Raw genomic sequence first — 15,299 nt, 5'->3', positions numbered from 1 at the left:
GCATGCTTGAATATTTGACACTTTTTAGCCTGGTACCCTTCCTCTTACCATACATAGTTCCAGATACAGTTAGTAATCTCTACAGGCTTGTTAAATCAGCTGATTTAAGAATACAAGCAGACCTGGAAACACACAGAAGGCACAAACATTGAGCAGCAAAGGGCTAAGCAGAATTCTCTCTTCCAACCCCCTTTGCCATGGAAAGGAAAAGAATGCCTTGACATGATGGCCATCAGAAATTACCGGAGTTACTCAAGCACTCTCAAACTGGACAGCCAAACACTTTTGCAAATGGAAGCTGGACCAGTGCTTAGCATGAAAAGTCTGGGTTTTGTAACAGATTTCATTATATCATACATACTACTTCTAAGAGTGCCTACTGACGTCAATGGAAGCAGATGTCTTATCCCTGCAAATTACTCTGAAGAGTAAACTTGCTGGCACTACTCTCTAGTTCCTTCCCTTTGTCAGGAAGTGTCCCAATTTTGCAGGAAAGTCCCTTCCTCTTCTAAAAGAGCAAAACACCTTTTCACACTCTCATCACTCTGCCTTTAGAGCACTCACTCCAGGCTTTCATCTTCTTGCTTTGATTAAATCCCACTCTATTCCTTGGCTAACTTGTAAAAGCTTGGATGTGACTGCTTGTGGGACTGTAGTGTACTGACTTCCTCACTCAGCATGGCAGTGTGAGCCATGAAGCAAGGCGATGATGTACATCATAGCTCCTGTAACAGCAGTTGGGAAGGCTTGCCTAGAGGAGGTGACAGATCAGGTGCATGTTTAACCAAGTCACAGAACTCTACCCTGTCCTCCCACTGGAGAGCTTCCCCTCTAACATCTCTCACAATATTCCCAGAGGCAAGTAAAGCTTCCTAAAAGCAGCCGGTTCCTCTGTTATGCACATGAGAACTGGCTGGTTTCTGAAAAATCATCTATTTTTAAACTAACCTTTGAGCTCAGAAGCATAAAAATCTAAACTTCCATGCTCTTGTGATACAGAGTTTTCTTCCACTTGGCAAAACTCCTCTTTTCCCTCCATTTTACATTTCTTTAGCTGCAGCAGAAGGACAGCTATAGACTCTGTACCTAAAACTTCAACAGTGGATAAAGTTTTCATGATATGGAAACAGTATTAAATGATTTTTAATTATTTCAGAATCTATTTGTACAAGAAAATTCTCAATTATCAACTTTAAGAAGAAGAGATTGTTGAGAATGAGGGGACAAGTGCTTGGCCTGCAGAAAGAATACATTGTCCCCATGGGATAAGGTAAAGAGAAGGAGAAGCAGGAGGCATCTCCTATGCCATGCCAAAGGAATTTTACTGACTTGGCAAAGAAAGGGACAGCACCATTTTCACAAGGGTAAGAAAACGAGCAATGCACAGGTTAAAACCAATGACTTCATCTCCCTTTAGGTTTGTTGCTTCTTAATGACCAGTGAAGAAGAGGGAGGAGAGAGCTGCTATAAATCATTGGTTACATTATGTGAGAAAACAGTCACAGTTAAATGCCAGGTAAAAAGACAGATATGTTACTCTGGGCCAGCAGTAGTTTAGCTGAATTGTATCCTGCAGAAAATCCATTCCAGGATATACTTTTCATTCACCTGTACTATGATCAATTTAGATCTAGGTTAATAAATTTATTGTGCAATGCTGTAACCTCTTTAAACAATTGATAATTAGTGGCCTAATGCTGTTGCCTGTGCATAATTCTTGCTGATTTCCATTACTTTGGGATACGGGTATTTGAGGGTTAACTAATTAGAGCTGCTTTTGGCCTCAACTGCCAAGATCACTTCCATACAGAATGGTGGATTGAAAAATTGCTTCCGCTTCAGTGATGACTGTCCTACATAAACACTGACTGGGCTGCGAAACCAGAGAAGCCATTCAGCTGCGTATATTCGAAACACCATTCTTATCTTTAATGTTGCCAGAATAACAAGATGATTGACCGGCCAGTGTTCCTCCCTCACTGGGACACGTGTTGTTTCACTGCCTCAGGCAATTCATTCCATAGAGCCTTGCTGGAATCTGGGGTCCCTCCACAGTTTTCTAGCATGAGAACTTCTAACCATGTTTTTTTTAAAAATTATATTTAATAACCACTAGTATATTTAAATTATAGTTACTGTTCAAGACAGGAAGAGATACACCTATACATTTCAAGACTACTATTTTATATTTGCAGGCTACATATTAGAATTATGTACATACACTTCTAACATTTCCTGACTTTGAGATTACCATCTTACGTGGGGGAGGAAAAGAAGTTTTGTGCATATTTTCTTAGGCTTAAAACCAAAGAGAAACTCAAAGCCTCACCCGGTCTGCTATCATAGCAGGTCACACTGACATAACACGCTCAAAAACAAAGCTGGAGCCTTCAGACACATTACATTAATGTTTCCTCTTGAGCAAACTGAGTAATCGGTAACAGCAACAGCCTTAACTTCTAGATAGACACATCTGGAGAGGAGGAGAGAAATACACACCCTGACAATGAATTGTACAACTGTCTTCTAAAGCAGGAAACAGCAAGACTTGGGATTCCTGAGTTCAATTTTAAATGCATTAAAAGTTTTTTCCAGTAATTGCAGGCACCTTTCCATGTACTGTCTTCGTCCATGCTCCAGCTTCCTCTGCTCTTCTTCTAGCTATCTCCCACCCACCATTTCTCAGCCTACCCTGCACTGTAACATTTATACGGTACATTTATAAATATGCCATATACCCTTTTTACTTCCCCCTCCCACCCAACAGAGACACACAGAGAAAACTTTTCATTACATTTCTAACAGACATTCCCTCACAATTTATTGTATGTGACTGTCTAAGCCAACAAAGCAATGGGTCAAATTCAGCCCTGGATTACCTCCCACAAATACACTGGAATAATGCTGAGGACATGTTTGGCTCCAAGACTTTTGTTAGAGAAGCAGTTGTTTGCATTCACAAGTCATTTACCAAACAAAATTACAAAGTCACCTAGTGCCATGGGGAGTACAATGGCACAAGCAGATATTTGAACCTGAAACAGATGAAACAAGAAGCCAAGAACAATAAACTCATAAGGAAACGTGGATGCCTTTGACTAAGGCCAGACAGACATTTATTGGAAGCCAAGATTAGTAAGCCTTACCACTTATAGTTACGTGATCGTCTTTGGAGGCACTCTGTGTTTCTTTTAACTGGATCTCTGAGCTCACATCCACTTTTCTTCCAGACAACTGTAAATAGGCTTTGAGAGAGGCAGGTACCTTGACTGTAATAGAACCTGGTTTAAATTTAAATGAAAACTAGTTAGTTTAACATTGAGATCAAAGCACGAAACAGGCAATTATTTAGCTAACTTGATCCACATCATTGTTTGGGTTTGTTTGCTGTTGTGTTTTTTGCCTTTTTTTTTTTTTTTAGAGCCTTCAGACACAGGAACCTCTGAAAGGAAAAATCAGGATATCTTCATTTATCATAACCAGAATACTGTATGTTGCAGTATTTCCTTGGCCAACATGAAAATTAACATTGACATACACTGCTAGCAATGGCTCTTGGTAGGGGATCTTATTAAAGGAATAATCAAGGGAAGCAAATCTAATAGATCTCACAAGTATTATAACTTTAGTTTCATCTTCTAGTTGCACATTTACACTCCAAAGCAAGGACAGGAGATCAGATTTGATGATTAATCTAGCCACTGCATGACACATTATGAAAGAACTGCACCTCTAGAATGATGAGATGCTGCTTACATACTCTTAACATTAGCAATTGTCTTTGCTTTACTGCATAGGGCCAGCTGTTCCCATCCTTAAACAGATGCAGTCTCAAAAATGACTAATCAGTTCAGACTAGCGTGCTGGTTTTGGCTGGGATAGAGTTTATTTTCCTCGTAGTAACTGGTATGAGGTCATGTTTTGGATTTGTGCTGGAAACAGTGTTGATAACACAGGGATGTGTTAGTTACTGCTGAGCTGGGCTTACACAGAGTCAAGACCTTTTCTGCCTCTCACCCCACCCCACCCCACCAGTGAGTGGGCTGGGGCTGCAAAAGGAGCTGGGAGGGGACATGGCTGGGACAGCTGACCCCAACTGGCCCAAGGGTTGTCCCACACCATATGATGTCATGCTCAGCATATAGAGCTGGGGGAAGAAGAAGGAAGTGGGGGGCATTCAGAGTGATGGCATTTGTCTTCCCAAGTAACTGTTACACGTGATAGAGCCCTGCTTTCCTGGAGATGGCTGAACACCCACCTGCCCATGGGAAGGTGTGAATGAATTCCTTGTTTTGCTTTGCTTGTGAGTGCGGCTTTTGCTTTACCAATAGGTAAACTGTCTTTATCTCAACCCACAGGTTTTTTCACTTTTACTCCTCTGATTCTCTCCCCCATCCCATCACGGGGGCTGAGTTGCTGGCTGGGGTTAAACCACAACAACTATGTATCACTAAAATGTAAACTACTAGCAAAGTTCCAGCTTTGGTGGCCTGAATAATTCTATCCTTGTTTTCTCTGAAACAGATAACAGCCTGCCCCGGTTACCTCTCATAATGGAGTCGCTTGAGATTAAAAACAGAAATTCTGACTTCTGCTTCCCATAAATATATATTTCTATGCATCAGACTAAAGGCAGATGATGGGCCCCCAACATGCCCATATTAGTCATATTTGGAATTACTCAGTCATGATGTTTAAAAGCTGCACCCTACCCATAAAAACAAAAACCTACCAAAATTCATATCTGTATACGTGCTCCTTAGTTTTTACCCAATTCCAGCATTCACTTTAGAAAAAAACATATAGAAGTTTCTTTAAATACAGCCCAAAAGCTGAAGCAGCACGCAATAAGAAAACTGATGTTATAACTACTAAGTAACAGTCAGAAAGCAACCCTAGCTATGCAATTTAAATTCAGCAGAACCACTTGCCTGTGATAGTCCTGATGAACAAATAACTGTCAGTATAATTTAGGCCTAAATTTTGCTGGATTCACAAAAGCCTTAGGATAAGAAAGGGAACCGATCTTCATCTCTGGGTGCTCCTTGGGGAGTTGCTCAGTGATGTGACTCATAAAATCCAACACACATGCAGCTAATTTATCACGAATGGGACATTTTCTACACTGCAGCTGTCAGCAGTTGCTCTGAATTTATGGGGTAAATGAAAACAGAACTTCATCAACTTTGCCTTTACTAAACTGTGCTGCCAGAAGAGATGTCAGGCAATGTTTTGAAAATAACATAAATTAGTTTTTATTGAATACATTCCTCTTTGCTACTAATTCAAAGAGACCTAACAATACTAAGTGATTCAAAAGGTAACTAGGAAATAATATAAAAATAAATTTATTTGCACCAATGGAACCAGAATAGCTTGTAGAAAGAGAATGGCACACAAGTGATTTCAATGCAGTTCCTTCATTATTCCCCCCTTCTGAGTAACTGCTAGGTTTTAACAGGGCACAGGCATTGTCTCATAGTCAAGAGAAGGATACCAAATACCACATTCATTTAAACCACCTGAAGTGCCTGACATGATGTTAAAGTCAACTATAGAAATGCTGTAGCAGGTTTTTTTGCAAAACTAGAACTACAAAGACGTATTCAGGGCTTTGATATTTGCCATACTGAAGACATGATACTGAAAAACTATTAATCCAACTTTAGGAGTGAGCTTTTAATTAAGAAGTGAAATTCTAGTGAGTAATCAGGAGAAAAAAGGAAGAATGGTAGTGTAAGGCCCTCTCATCTTTGTTTTTCTGCCTTCCAGTTTCAATGATTGGACATTTCACCAGAAAAAGACAGGAAAAAAATGTAAACGTGTGATGGGTGTCACTCTGTACATACATACACAGCAGCATGGAGTGAACTGTGCTCAAGACAGAGTAAGACTGTAATCGAAGTCAATTCAGCAGAATTCTGCTGGGTAGATTGCCAGGAAAAGGAAGAAAGTATTGAAAAATAAAAAATATCTGTAATCTATTTTAACTATCATTGCCCCTTATGGAGTTGACTGTGTTGTAAGTATTTATACACATTTTCTAACAATGAGGTAAAAAAGAATGTGGATAACCAACAACCATAAACTCATTTTTTCCACACAGATAAACAAAAAAACCCCTTACCCCCTTTTCTTTTACATCATAAGCTGCCACAAAAAATATTTGTTTTAGTTTGCTAACCTTTCTGGGATTTCAGATCCACTTTTCTTAACTGACTGACATAAACATCTATTGACCCATGATGTGTAGAAGCTTTTAGACTTCCATCCGATGAATCTAAAAAAGAAAAAAGAAAAAGAAAATTTAAGAACTTGATGTATCACTCACTTTTAAAAAATAAAAATTTGCTAGTCCCTTTCTTTGTACTTCAAACTGATTTTACAATTTCTTTTGTGTTTGAGAAGTATCTTATATTAATTTACTGAATATCAGACTTCTCTTATCAAAAACAGGTTTCTGAACAAAACTTCCTCCACAGTCCAGAACTGCGGCATACACTGCTGCCAAGGCCATAGCCCTGCAGTTGTTACTGGACTTGCAGCATCTGCAAGGCCTCAACAACACTCTCTTCTTTCTGCAAGGATGAAGTCACCTCCATGCAAAGATCAAGCATGAAATTTAACACTAAGATCTATTTTAGTTTACAAAAGGGTTCATTTGCTCTGACTCTGCAGAGGGAGAACTTTACCCAGGAAAGCTACCCCATGCATACAACAAGCAGTTGTGCATTGAAACATATTGTTGCACAGAACTGTGTTATCAGGCTTTGTAAAGTCTGATACGCTACATCAGGATTTGAAACAAATGTTTGAGATAACTATTGCACTTTAATATACATAGGAAAACAACATTCATTCTTTGCCCTGGAATAGAGACACCTACATTTTCTTCTATACCTTATTAGCTGAAATTTGTGATAACAAAACTTTCTGAAGAAACCTTTTTACAAATAGAAAACCTTTAAGAAGCCTTAATTGTATACTTCAAAAGTAGTCGTTAATTATTTGCAGTGTATTCCAGTTTTAAATACATGAATTTCCACAATATTGCAGTGAAGTCCTAGAGAGCTAACTTTTGAACCACTGAAGAGACCTATAGCTCATAAAAATTGCAAAGAAATTATGAAGCAACTTGAGAAGCATAAAAAAATTTACATATGTACATATGCATAAGGCAGCTAGTGAAATGTCTTTTTAGATATACTACTAGAAATGAAAGTATTGGCAAGAAATCTTGAAATACTGATAGAGACTGATTTTCTTAGTTTCTGGATGTGCACAGAAAAAGAAACACAGTCAAACTTTCAGAACTAGCTAAAATAACAAAAACAAACCCAAATGAAACTTCTTATTTTAAAAGTAAAAACATTAATGAGAGAATGAGTTGATTAATCATAACAAGGATGTCTAGCATTAATGCCTTAAGCTTACCATACAGTTTTAGCTTTAAATACACTCATCTGGAGCTTTTCTGATGGCAGATCTCAAGCACAGATGTGGAAGATCAGTGTATTACATACAGAAGTAAAAACATAGAAAGGGATTATTATCCCACAGCTAAAACTAATTTCTTTGGAGAGGAAAGTAATAAAAAAAAAAAAAGTAGCCAATCTATATTAGTCAGCTGAGAAGCTGAGACTGTCTTTGACTAACAAGAAAACAGTAATGACTAGAACTGGATGAGAATGTTTTTCCCATCTCAATAGATTGAGTTAAAGAAGTTCTGTTCCAAATCTGAAGGAAAAAAATGAACTCTTCGTTAACTGAGATTAATGAACTGGGAAAAAAGTTTTTGCTTACGTAAGTCACAACAAACATTTTACTGATAACTTCTTAAAACGTTCGTAAGTTTGAAAATGAAAGTCATTGAAACAGAAGAGTTTTATATGAATCAATCTTTCTCATGAATTTTTTTTGTAGTGATTAAACAACATTTTCATGTAAAAGCTATTTTTGCAGATACACCAAATCAAATTTAGTAACAGCCAGTCACTGAGACTCCACATAGCCTTGACAGAGATTTTGTTGGCCACAGATAAAGGAAATATCCAGCCTCTGACTCTTCTGCTTTAAACAAAACATGCAATTAGTTCCTTTATCTGCACCAGGAAGAAAGAAGAGTCTCCTGTGATACAGCAGTCCTCTCCAGGAGAACAATTGCTAACAGTCTATACAACACCACCAGCTGAGGGTACTTCACAGGGACCAATGTTTATTCAGTGAAGCCTTCCTCTTCCCACTCTTCAAATGCAAAAGCAACTCTCCTGAGGTTCTTCACAGTGCAAAGATGCCTTTTGCAAATCTATTTGCCCCACTTCAGGACTGAACAGAGAGTTCCTTTCTCGATTTTCAGTTTTATACATATGTACATATATATGTAAAAAAACCCAAACCTCTAATTTCTTGAGAGAGACCAGATTCTGTTTGCAGAAGGCATAAACAGAATAAAGGAAGCAGGAAGAGGGCAGTAGGCATAGCTTCACCAAGGCACAGATTTACCTGGAAAGTTAAAAAAAACAACCAACAAAAAAAAAACCAAACAAGCCAAAAAACAAACCCCCCAAAAAACCACCAAACCAAAACCAAAAAACAACCACAAAAACCCAACTTGAATAAAAGTGGAACTCTGGGGAGGATGACTTGCCAAATTTTGACTCCTGGAGTGCACCACTGAACAGAAGCTTCTCACAGCAGAAGAAAATACAGCAAAGTTTCAAAAACACTGATAACCTCGGCAGCACTAACCCAACACTGACATTACAATACCTGTTTAGTTTTGATCTATGGAAATAACATGAAATACATTTTATAGAAACAACTTAATATAATTTATGGAAAGAGTTTTATGGATATATTAAATACAAATGCTTAGATACAAATAAGAATGCCAAGAGACTTAAAGTTGTTAATCACTTCTGCAAAGTCCATTAAAGACCCTGTTTAAGTTTTGCGTCTCTAACTCTAAACAAATGAGAATGGGGAAAAGTGGAAATGGATTAAAAACAGCAAAGATGAGGTTATATAACCAAAAAGGCCAAATATAAACAGGAGTTGGACTCAATGATCCTTGCGGGTCCCTTCCCACTCAGGACATTCTATGATTCTATGAAATAAATATTTCAACAAGAAAAAATTACCCTATATTAAGTAACACAATCTGGTAGGACAAAATACATAACTGAAATAATAATGGAGACCATACACGTTTTACAGTTCTACCAGAACAAAACTAAGGCAATTTATTTTTAAATATACACTCAGTGTTAGCTGAGATCAATGTGAATAACTAAAGGTAAAACCAAGAAAAAAGTGCATAGTTTAAATTCAGCATTTGCTAAGGACTGACAACTCAGGGGGAAATACAGGATGAGTTGTTCAACTGGAAACAGAACAGATGGTCACACTTGAGCAACTTCAGCTATTTAAGAATTTACTAGTACAGAAAAAATAAAGGCCGGAGGAAGCAGTGAAGGAAGATGTCCTTGACAGAGTTTTTGTTAAGATTTTTCAAAAATAAGTACAGCTTGAAGAATAAGACCTAAGTCACATAACTTGAGAAAGACTGTACAAGTGAAGATCACTGAAAGGCCCACAAAGGTGACAAAACTGAGACATCATTCGTAACATGTAGTATTTCTTCTTGCTTCATTTTATAAAGCCAAGTGATAAAGAAAGGATTAAATGTAAGTGTTCTCTCCTTAAGTCTAAGCAAAAACATCTTTATTTTCCTAATAGCACAACTGACGTTGCTCATGTTAAAATCAGTGACAAAACTGATTTCAATAGGAAAACACAAAATATTTACTAAGATTAGGTTAAAGATAGGAGGAAGTATAAGATTTGAACATATCTGAAGTGTAGGGGGATATTTAATTCCTACTTGACTGGCAATTGTTTCGTTTGTTGATAAAGAATAGTCAGTTTTCTTGTTTAAGTTCATTGTTCTAAAACTGTCACATGAAAAATATAATGTATGCATTTCAGTTTCTCATAAAATAGACTAATTGCACATACTATTACAAGAATCATTAGCAGTCCTTACCATACTTACCATCCAGACCTGGCAAAACAAATTATGTAACACAGAAAGCAAAGAAATCTCTCATTAAAACGATTCCTTTGCTAACTGAATTGTCCAGATTATCCTTTACTTCTAAATGATCTATTTTCTACCTAGATTTCACAGCTATATTCATTGGTTTTAAAGGCCATAGTCTCTTTTGGGTAAATTAGAACCATAGAATGCCCTGAGTGGAAGGGACCTGCAAGGATCATTGAGTCCAACTTATTCTGTTCCAAAAAAAAATAAATCATTACATGCCTTAGTCCTCCACCATAATACAATGTGCCAAGTACAACTTCACCTTGGCAAGCCTCTGACCCTACTGTCGATCAAATGGTATCTCCCTCTTAGAATACCTTTCCACACTGTCCATATCTACGCATCTTCTTCCACAAACTATACCATACCGTGTTAATCATCACTGCAAACCAATTAGCTATAGATCTCTACTACCCTAAATGTTTAAGAGACTAATGGGATAGAAGCAACTTCTGAAAAGATATTTGTATCTAGTCAGGAATGTGATTGTTAATAATACAAAATCCCACAAAACCTCCTGTGGGAGTTTTAATAAATTATGTAAACCTGCTCATCTGTGAGTCTTGAGTTGGAGGCCAGCTGGAAAGCAGTTTGGCAGAAAAGGACCTGGGGGTCCTGGTGGACACCAGGTTGAACATGAACCAGCAATGTGCCTGTGCTGCAAAGGCGGCAAATGGTGTCCAGGCCGCATTAGACAAATTGTTGCCCGCAGGTCAAGGAAGGTGGTGCTTCCCCTTTATTCAGCACTGCTGAGGCCACACCTGGAGTATTGTGGTGAGTTCCAGGCTCCCCAGTAAAAGAGAGACATGGACATACTGGAGAGAGTCCAACAAAAGGCACAAAAATGATTACGAGCCTGGAACCTCTCCTACGAGGAAAGGATGAGACAGCTGGGACTGCTCAGCCTGGAGAAGAGAAGGCTCAGGGGGAGGATCTTGTATGTACCTTGGTATACTGCCATATCCTTGGAGATATTCAAAAGCTGTCTGGCCAATGTGCTGGGCAACCTAGTCTAGCTGATGCTGCTTCGAGGGAGGACCAGATAACCTCCAGAGGTCATGCTGATTAAACACTATGCAGTCTTTTCTAGGACTTACTTTTTATTACAGATCAAAACATAACTGCCTCTTTTAACATAATTTCAGGATTTCTTTTTCACAGTTTCAAAATTCATAGCTTATAACACTTGTAAAGGAGTAGTAAAAAAATGTTAGCCTTCATTTTAGTATGTTTAAGGAGAATGCTGACCTACCAAGGAAAAAAATCCTCAAAGTAGAGAGTGATTTATTCAGCATAAATGGTATTTTGTCCCAACAGGAAAAGCACCGTGGGTTTTACATTCCAGATCTAATAAATAAATAAATAAATACTATTCTACAATACTAAACACAGCCCTGTATTTTAATATGCATGAGACATGCAGTTCTGATATCACTGCTGCTTCTCTCCAAGAAGGACGAACACATTCTAGCTCTGCATAGATTCAGACTTTCAGATTTGTTCTCTTGATGTAAATCCATGGAAATTATATCCTCACCTACAAAAATTTGGCTAATGAAGAGCGGCACACATGGGAAACATGTTTGAATTATAACAAACAAGCTTGATATTTATAGGATACATTAGGCACATTTTAAGAAAGGTAGGATATCAAATATTAGTGATAGCACTTAAGGACCCGTCAGAGTATTTTGGATTCCATTATCAAGAGCTTTCAGTGCACCTCATCTAGTAAGGGAAGGAAACAATTTTTCAGAAAAATCAATTATTTTTCTACTTGTGGCATCCTATGAAAGACTTTCAGACATCCTATCTGTAGGAAAATAGTGCCTGTTAGAAGTTATTAGAATTGGATCATACTTGGATGTCTAATTGTATTTCTACTGTCTGGAATGTTGACTGCTTAGCTCTATACTGGAACAGAAGTATCCATTTGTGGATTAAATGGGTGGTATAGACCTTTATTTTTCTGCTACAAACAACTAGGTATTGACAACTGTAGCAAGATATACAGTCTACAAGTATACAAATATATATCTTATCAAGAGTAAAAAAAGAATTGCTCCAAAACCTATATAAACTTAAGTACTACTGTAACATCCAGAATCTTCAGCACCGTTATATGAGATGCTATAAGACACACATCATGTAACATCACCAAAATTGTTTATTGCCTAATAGAACATGCACAGAAGTAAAAAAAAGTTTATTTGTTTAAGCTGAAAGGAAAACTCTATTGTTCTCAGGCAGCAGCTTCTTTTTTAGTATGGTCCAATTCTAGTCAGTTTCTCCAGGACATAAGCTCTGTCCAGAACACGATATAATCTATGTTCAGAAGGACACAAAGAGAGGGAAGGAGAGCCTGGAAACAAAGACTGATGATACAACCAGGTAGTAACTCAGTAGATATTAACTCATAGTGGACTATTTTAAAAAAACTTTTATTTCTCATAACCTGACATCTGAGGGATAAGAAAAAGCAGCTGATTCCAACATGCCCAGAGAGCACACATACCCTTAGTATTGGATGGTGTGGAAGAAAGCATGGGAACAATTGGAAAAAGCATTACAGGTCTGTCATCAGCAGAACGCAGAAGGTGGTCAAGTTCTGAGATACAAGGGTGGAAGATTAAGAACACTTAAAATGAGAGCCAGAACATTAACATACTTCAAGCAGCTGACAAAGACTAGATCAATACAACTAATTGCTATTAAGAGACAAGTTGAGTGCACGGGTATATTTTTTTTTAAGTACTTAAGAGCTGTACTTTAAGAAGTACAATAAGTGCCTTCAATGGAATTCAGAAACGTTTTTAATTTAAAAATTCCCTAGATCATGTATTAAAAGCTGAACCCTCAAGACAAAACTCACATATGCAGCATTACTCCTTATTACACCAAGTTGCTTATTGTTTTATTTTGTAGTTATCCAAAACTATCTTAAATACCATAATTGTTTTTCATAACTGATTCCCTTCTTAAAATAAAACGTTGATGTTTTGTCTCAGTACTAGCAAATTGCCTTATGACAACACTCTTTCATCACCACAGAGGATCTCAGACACCTCAGTTCACTGTCATGTCAAGATCATACTAGAATTTATGGTTTTGAGAAAGTTGAAAATGTTCTTAATTGTTAGGTTTCAGTTGATTTAAGACAGTGAGCATCACAGCAGGTCACCTGAAGCCTCTAGGTCACCTAGTGTGGGTTACTGAAGAAAGAAATTAGCAGAATAAGGCAAACTGACACTGACATATTTACAACAACAAAAGAGTTTCTTGGATCTCAGAGTTTTCCTTGCCAGAATAAGTCCCTGCTGCACGTAAGCTGGTTAAGGTTGTTTCCTCCCCTCTGACTGAAACAAAACGACCATCATAAGCTTTATAATTTCTGACTATACCAAACACAGAACATTCATTTCTTCAGTGAGTAACTGGGTTAAACTAAGTAATTCAGTAAGGAAAAACAATTATTTTTTTTTTTGAGCTGGTAGGGGAAAATTTGGCTTGGCTGCAGAGCAGAGAATACATAACCAGACCATACCAATAACATTGAAAAAGCAAATTATAGCAGGACTGAACATAAGCCAGCAGTGTGCCCTGGCAGAAAAGAAGTCCAACAGTATCCTTGGCAGTATTAACTGGAGCACGGCCATCAAGGGAAGAGATTAACTCCCCTCTACTCAGCACTCATTAGAGCACACCTAGAATCCAGCATCGAGTGTTTGGGCTCCCAAGAGAAGGGAGATATCAATAAACTGGAGTGAATTCAGCAAAGAAGCACCAAGATAGTCAGGACATGGAACACCTTCCCCATCAGGAGAGGCTGAGGGATGAGGGCTTGCTCAGCCTGGAGAACAGACTGCTTCAGGACCTGACAGCAGACCCCTAGTATCTGCAAGGAGGTGATCAAGACAACAAAGCCAGGCTCTTCAGAGTGGCGCATGATGAGAGCACAACAGATAACAGACATAAGTTGGAAAAAAGAGAGAGTTTCAGTCTGGATAGAAGGAAAACATTTTTCACCCTGAGGACAGTCAAGTAGTGGAACAGTTGCCCAGAGAGGCTGGACAGTCTGTATCCTTGGAGGTTTTCAGTACCACAGGATAAAACCCTGAGCAACCTCACAGCTGGCATAGCTTTGAGCAGGAGGTTGGAGACCAGAGACTGCTTGAGCAGGGGGCTGGACAAGATGACCTCCAGAAGTCCCTTCCAACCTCAAACATTCTGTGATTCTGCAACTTCCCAAGGTCTCTTCCAACCTGAGTTTTCCTATGGATTTACTAAACAAAATTTTAAAAGATTAAGCGAGTTCTAAAACCAAAGTACTCCATTACTTCTCCCTCGTAAGATTATTCAGATTTCTAATGACTATTTTAAGTAATAACTTAAACTAGAAATAAAAATAGGTCTGGCTGTTTTAATAAGTCATTCAAACCCCATAGAACATCGGTTAGAAGTAGGAAGCTTCTAGTATAGGGTTGGAAAACAATTTGTTGGTGACTAACAAAGCTCACAATATAGGAAAAAAAGGGAGTAATCCCTACTTTCATATTTTAACAATGTCAGTGTGAAACACTGCCACATTGCAGACACTTAAAATCAGACTGAATTTTGGATAGTGTTCAAAAAACAAATAGATTTACACAAAGAAATAACAAAATAAAAAAAAAACAAATAAAACTATTCTATAAATAATTTAAAAACCCAGAAAATTAAAGGGACGAGAGACATCAGCAGTGGTTTCCTGCTTTAATGCAGAATTATACAAGAATAAGAAACCATCAATACAGTTGCTTATATTTTCCCAAAAATATTTTGGAAAAAATCCAGCTTTCTCAACTATGCTTTAGTTTGACTTGTAAATATACCTCTCAAAAGCCAAGGATACATCCCCAAAACTTAGAGATGAGTGCATTTTTTTAGTTAGCTGATAAAATTCTGCCTCCAGTGAAATAACTACATCCCTATGAAAATGCAGTAATAAGTTGGAAGATCTGAGTTGTTCTTCATATTTCCATCAGCAAATCCATGTCAGGTCTCTGGCAATCCAACAAACTACCCTGTGGTGTAAATTTCTCATACGCAAAACCCTTTCACTTAAGACTTTACATTTTCTTTCTCAACTTTTTAGACTTGAACCACTGGATCTTAAAAGTAATTTGCCTTTGGAAAAATCCATTAAAGTCTAAAG

General features: G+C 37.8%; 1 protein-coding gene across 2 annotated transcripts in view; it reads right to left on the bottom strand.

Annotated features, from left to right (window-relative positions):
• Positions 1-15,299, bottom strand: part of FAM185A (family with sequence similarity 185 member A) — a 48,277-nt gene that overhangs the window by 5,981 nt on the left and 26,997 nt on the right. The window contains exons 6-7 of one of the 2 annotated variants that reach the window (XM_064444256.1): positions 6,185-6,280; positions 3,147-3,281 (exon numbers count right to left, since the gene is read on the bottom strand). In XM_064444256.1, the coding sequence (XP_064300326.1) occupies positions 3,147-3,281; positions 6,185-6,280 (231 nt within the window). The remainder of the gene's footprint in view (positions 1-3,146; positions 3,282-6,184; positions 6,281-15,299) is intronic. The other variant, XM_064444264.1, reaches the window with a different exon arrangement.

The sequence above is a fragment of the Phalacrocorax carbo genome, chromosome 1 (genome assembly GCF_963921805.1).
Source record: "Phalacrocorax carbo chromosome 1, bPhaCar2.1, whole genome shotgun sequence".
Classification (NCBI taxonomy): domain Eukaryota; kingdom Metazoa; phylum Chordata; class Aves; order Suliformes; family Phalacrocoracidae; genus Phalacrocorax; species Phalacrocorax carbo.
The sequence above is the reverse complement of the archived record's forward strand: the minus strand, read 5'-3'. Positions and strand labels throughout refer to the sequence as shown.